Source organism: Emydura macquarii, unplaced genomic scaffold (genome assembly GCF_026122565.2).
Source record: "Emydura macquarii macquarii isolate MOO-44397 ecotype Brisbane River unplaced genomic scaffold, CSIRO-AGI_Emac_v2 contig_554, whole genome shotgun sequence".
Lineage (NCBI taxonomy): Eukaryota > Metazoa > Chordata > Testudines > Chelidae > Emydura > Emydura macquarii.
In genome coordinates, this window is record NW_027130691.1 from 15405340 (window position 1) to 15410919 (window position 5580).

General features: G+C 50.2%; 1 protein-coding gene across 1 annotated transcript; it reads right to left on the minus strand.

Moving 5' to 3' along the window:
- Positions 1-231: 231 nt before the first annotated feature.
- Positions 232-1862, minus strand: GP1BB (glycoprotein Ib platelet subunit beta). The gene has a single exon (XM_067539380.1). The coding sequence runs from the start codon at positions 1860-1862 to the stop codon at positions 1248-1250; it is 615 nt and encodes a 204-aa protein (XP_067395481.1). The 3' UTR covers positions 232-1247.
- Positions 1863-5580: the final 3718 nt, after the last annotated feature.

Below are 5580 nucleotides of genomic sequence, written 5' to 3' on the forward strand. Positions count from 1 at the left end.
GCGTCCATGTAAAACCTGAATTCAAAGAAACTCCGTATTAGGAACCAGCAGCTACAGAGTCAGGGGCAGAGGGAGAAAGATTTTTTTCCCCCCAATTCCATTTCCAAGGAGCACGATTTTTTTAAATCATGTCTCACCCCAGTCCCTGCCATGGGAGTTCCCCCGCTTGTATGGGTTGCAAGGCATTTAAAGCAGATACTCTGGTAAGCCTGGGAAAAACCATTTGCATCATCATCATTTTATTACTGTTTTGTTACAAAAATGGAAGGATATTATAAGTAGCAAAAGCTGCATTCGTGTTTATTTATTGCTGTCACAGGAGCACCTAGAGGCTCCAACCAAGATCGAGGTCCCCATTGTGCTAGGCACTGTACAGACACATAGGAAGATACAGTCCCTGCCCCAAAGAGATAAGGCTCTCAGAAGCACTCAGCATTGGCCGAACTCTGCTCCCGCCTTCGTTTAAATGGGAACAGAATTGAGGCAACACTGTGGGCTTTTGAACAGCCCCACCCTAAACACACCAGGCAAAGCATGGCCAGCAGGGAGGATTGTTAGCCTGATTTTCCCGAGGCACAGTGAGATTAATTGACTTGCCCATGGTCACACAGGAAATCAGAGGCAGAGCTGGGAAATTGAACCCATATCTTCTGTGTCCTGGTCCAGTTTCATAACCACTGGGCCATCCTATGTTATTCTGCCCACGTTGTAACAAACCAGAGAAATTCTGCGCTCTGGCTAAAGCTCAGCCCCCAGCGTTTTAGCATGTGGGATCCTCCACTGGAATCCTTGCAACTAAAGGAGCATGAAGCACATAGCAGCAACCTTAGCTCGGACTGCCCTGCCTGTCGCAGCTTTAAGTTTGTTTCTTAGGGCTCTTGGGGGTACAAGATTCTGCACAGCTCCCTACAGAGAACAGACCAGTAACAGTTTTCACTTCAGCAAAGCAACCCGCATCTGCACAGGTTTGATAAAAGTACAGTTTGTCCTAAGCCTCTTTCTATCCCTTAGGAAGAGTGCAGAATTTTAGCACCCCAGGATTAGCTAACCTGCAACAGAGCATTAGACCGAGCCCATGTCCTGCTCCAGACGTGGCGTGTTCCTGATGCTTCGGAGAAAGGCTGGCTCTCAGCACAGTGCACCAAAAGATCAATGCAATGCTACAATCCCAGGAGGAAGGATATCCTAGCCCTGGCTGTGGATCAGTTTATGCCCTGAAGCATGAGGGACTGAAAGCCCTTGAGACATTAATCAATGTCAGAGGCGTTCTCTGCAAAGGGTGCCCATGTATCTACGTGCCGGCGTATCTCCTTGGTGGTCATCCTGCCTTCACTGGCAAGCCTCTTGAATCTGTGCAGGGAAAAGATAACGAAGAGGAGCAGGACAGCCTGGAGGAGGATGAAGAGGAAGAGGCAGATCTGGGAGATGAGTGCTATGTTGCAGTACCAGTACTGGCAGGTGGAGATGATCTCGTCCTCCGACAAGTACGCGATGATCCTGCCCCGCAGGTGTTCCGGGGAGGCACACACCACGTTCTTATACAGGGTCCGATTCTGCTGCCACTGGAGCCACGTACGCAGGTAGAGGATGTTGCAGTTGCAATCCCAGGGATTCCCCCCCAGGTAAGCCCCGTGCAGGCTCTTCAGGTTGTCCAGCAGCCCACTGGGGAGGGTGGTGAGCTGGTTGTTGTTGAGGAGGATCATACGAGTGGAGGGGCTGAAGGAAGCCGGGAGGCTGCTTTCGGTCAGCCCCTTCGACATGCAGTCGACGATGTTGGCACCACACTGGCAGGGTGAGGGGCAGCTGGGTGTCACCAGGGGGAGAAAGCCCAGCAGGAAAAGGAAGAGAATCCAGCAGCTCATCTTCAGCTCTGAAACACACACACAGCCACCTCTGACCCTGAACTCCGGGTTACATTGCAAGCACACCCTCGGCACTCACCGATGGGCACAGCATAAACTAGCAGAGGGACACCTGACACTGTCAAACTGAACAGAACAAGTCCAGGGCTTTTATTTTCTTTGAGGATTTGTTTGTAAGCTTGGGGCTGAATTTGGTACCCACGAAGATGAGAAACTCCCAGCTCTGACCAGGGCATAATTTCAACACGTCGGGCAAGATCTCACTCTCTCGTAACACTAGACAGGCAAGTGGTTCTGCTGTTTTAGCCCTGGGTTTGTGGAGGGTGGATGGTTTATGATGTGACCAAACATCCCCTAGAAATTGGTCTGAGGCCATCCATCTCATTTCCATTGGGGCCCCGGACTGTGAAGAAAAGCTGGTATCTGCATGATTGCATTACTGGTGCACTATAATAGCTAAGGAAATTCATCAGAGGCAGCCACACGTTAGCGCGCAAAACTGCTCAGGCATAGTCACAGGCTCTGAATTCCCCTTATAAGCCAGGCTTCGTTAACTGCAGCTTTAGGTTATTACAAAGGCAAAAAGCCACAGATGATTAGACAGTTGCTGGACTGAAAAAATAGCCAATGCCGTTTCCACAGCTAGAATAAAAGGGACAGGGCCAACCAGCTCTCCTGCATCAGGAGTTACAATGATCAGGGAGAAATTCCCATCTCCAGGATTGTATTGCAGCAGGAAGGAAATAATAGGAGGGAGCCACCCTTGTTCTGAAGGATCTAATGCTGGTCACTGCTGCAGACAGGCTGTTGCCAAAGATGAGCCACTGGACTGTCCTAATATTGCAGTCCTAAGGGCCATCGCTGACTCTGACTTGTACAGGGTGTAAGAAGAGAGCGGATTGGAGCCTAGCCATGACGCAGTGCTGTGCAGTAAAGGGAGCGAGGACCAGGCACCATTAGCAGGATGCGCTGTGTCTAGACTCACCTTCGCAGCCTGGATCCCGCGCTGGCCTCTGGCACAAAAGACGAGTCCGTGTAGTAAGTGGGCAAGCAGCGCAGGAGCATGTGCAAGCTGCACCCAGCTGAGCTCCCTGCTAGTTCCCCGCATGGCTCTGCAAGATAAGGGGAGAGCTAGTCCCAAGGACTCCTCCCTGCCGTGGTCTCACCGGAACAGCTGAGGTTTCTCCAAGCAACTGTTCCCAGCTATGCAAGCAATGTTTCAAATGTGACAGGGCTGATGACGGCGGGGTGAAGGGCAAACGTCCTGGGCCAGAGGCAAGGGAGGGAATCTTGCTGTTATCCCTACGTGGTCCAGCCCTGCCCTTTTCAAAGCAGGGCCCTGTTTTACCCCGGCACCCTTTGGAAAGGTAGCCGTCCTCTGAGATTAAAAGACCAGAGTATTTGTGAGTTTTCTTTATTGTTCTGCTCAGTAGCAACAAGAAAATATGGAAGCAACCTCTCTCTTCCCCTCCCTCCCCCATGAAATCCATGGGAGAGTCCTCAAAACCCTATCACTCCCTGGGGAAGTGCCCATAATTTCCCATACTCAGCTCCACATTGCCTGTCTAGCTGTGTCTCAGCAATGGCAAATACCTCTCAGTTTGACCCCCACCCCCAAACCTCTGGTTAGTGTGCAGCCCTGTCCCTCTCGAGGCTGAAAAAGACTTGGCAACGGCAACCAAGCAGGATCAGGCAGAGTTCTTACTGGACAGCTGAGAGGTTTGTAAGGAAGCTTGAGGAACTTATCATTGATCAGTGTCAGCTTCAACGTGATAACGCTCCCAGTATTTCCCGTAATACCCTATGGTTATGCCTTTCATCCTAAAGCCCTTTACAAACGACATAGGCACAAACCTATGAGTCACTTCACAGCTGTAACTGTTTTAAGAGTGTACAGCACTGGGACAGGAAGTGAAGGAGACAGGAAAAGAAGTATCAGTTTGGGACAGGAAGTGCCTGGCCCCTGGAATCAGTTGATCCAGGGTGGGGCGGTCTTTACTGGTTGTGGACCAGTCCCCCTTTAGTGAATTTAGCTACTCTCTAGGGACCAAATATGTGGGACAGGAAGTGAAGGGGAATACTGTGTCCAGCTGAAGCTGATGGTGAATTAGGCAATTCTCAAGATTCAGTTTGACCAGAAAATTCAGGTTAACCCAGTAACTGTTGTGAAAAGCACTAGGTGATCTCTCATGACCGTTATTGCTTTCACATCTGATCTGAAAGAACATCTCTGGCAGCACAGTGTTCCCGAACATCACGTTAGAGCTACACGCAGTATCAGCACTCCTCAGAGGACCTGGAGATTTTCTTTGAAGGTCTCCCATTAAAGCACTGACCCAGGCCCAACCCTTCTTAGAAGCTGGTGACTTCTGATGAGGTGCCCTGGCTTCCTGGGTCACTAGCTGAGTAGGAAGGGAACAGAAGAGATGTTCTTCTGAGAACTTGCATTCTCTCACATGGTAATGAGAGTGACACTGAAGCCTGGGAGAGTACAATAGTTGCACCAAAAAAACCCCAAAATCCCCAACTAAGAAACAACTGGCTAGATCCAGGGGAAAGGAGAAAGCTGCAGGCTCACTCAGCTGGCAGTACTGGGAAAGATAATGCTCATGGGAACATCATGCTCTAGTGGGCTTGTCTTGATGGAGAGTCCGATGACTCAGCAGCAGTAAGCATGTGCACATCCCAGTTAGCAAAGCAGGTTTACCACATCCTGCCTTTTGAATTCGTGGCACTGGGAGACATTCCAGCCTGAGCAGCAGAGCCAAAGGGATAAAAATATATTCAGGCCAGTTGGACACGCTTGGGATGCTGAGATCACATCTCCATTGCATGCATTCAGGGCCAAACTCTGCCCCCGGTTCACCCCATACAATCCCTCGAGTGTAAGGCCATTGGAGGCCCATTGGACCAGATTCTCTCTGCACTCATTTACACCTGGGTGTAAAATGCTACCAGATCAGAACAGGAAGGATTGACAGCCAGGTGCGCTGGTGTCCACGATGACCAAGGTACAGGGCCAGAAATCGGCCCCTTGATTCAATGAGGCTTTAACTGAAGGCAGGATTTGACCCTCAGTGGGGATAAAAACTCACCTCATTAAACTTTAAGTTTCTAATGAATCATAGTGGCTGATTCCAATTAGTACAGTACAGCAGAAGGCAGGCAGGAACGCTGGGCTCACAAACTGCTCAGCTTTTGCTGTAGAGCTTTTCTTTCATTTGGGAGGCTTCAAGACAACTGGGATTGGGATGATCCAGGTAGATTTCTCCATAGGCCAGAAGGGACCAAGAGACCATTATGATGATCATCTGACCTCATGAATAACCCAGGCCAGAGAATTGCACCTGGTGATTCCTGCATCCAGCAGCTGTGGAGTGCCATTTAAAGTGGGAGGGGCGCACAGTCTTCCCCCCGCCCCCACCAGACCCTCACCTCTTCCCTGCTCAGGTACCCACCCCCCAGACCAGGACTCTGACCCCTCTGGCCCATGATCCCCTCCAAATCTGAGTGAGTGACATTGTGACCTGGTGGACAGGGTCACAGGGCCACTCAGGTTTGGCCCAGCCTATGCCTACATCCATCCTAATCTGATAGAACTAGAGAACTGGACAGATCATGCCCAGGGGAATTTTCCAGGCATCTTGCATTTATGTCCCCACACGTAACAAAAAGTCCACCTTCTGCAGATAGAAAAAAAGTCAGGAAAAGGTTATTT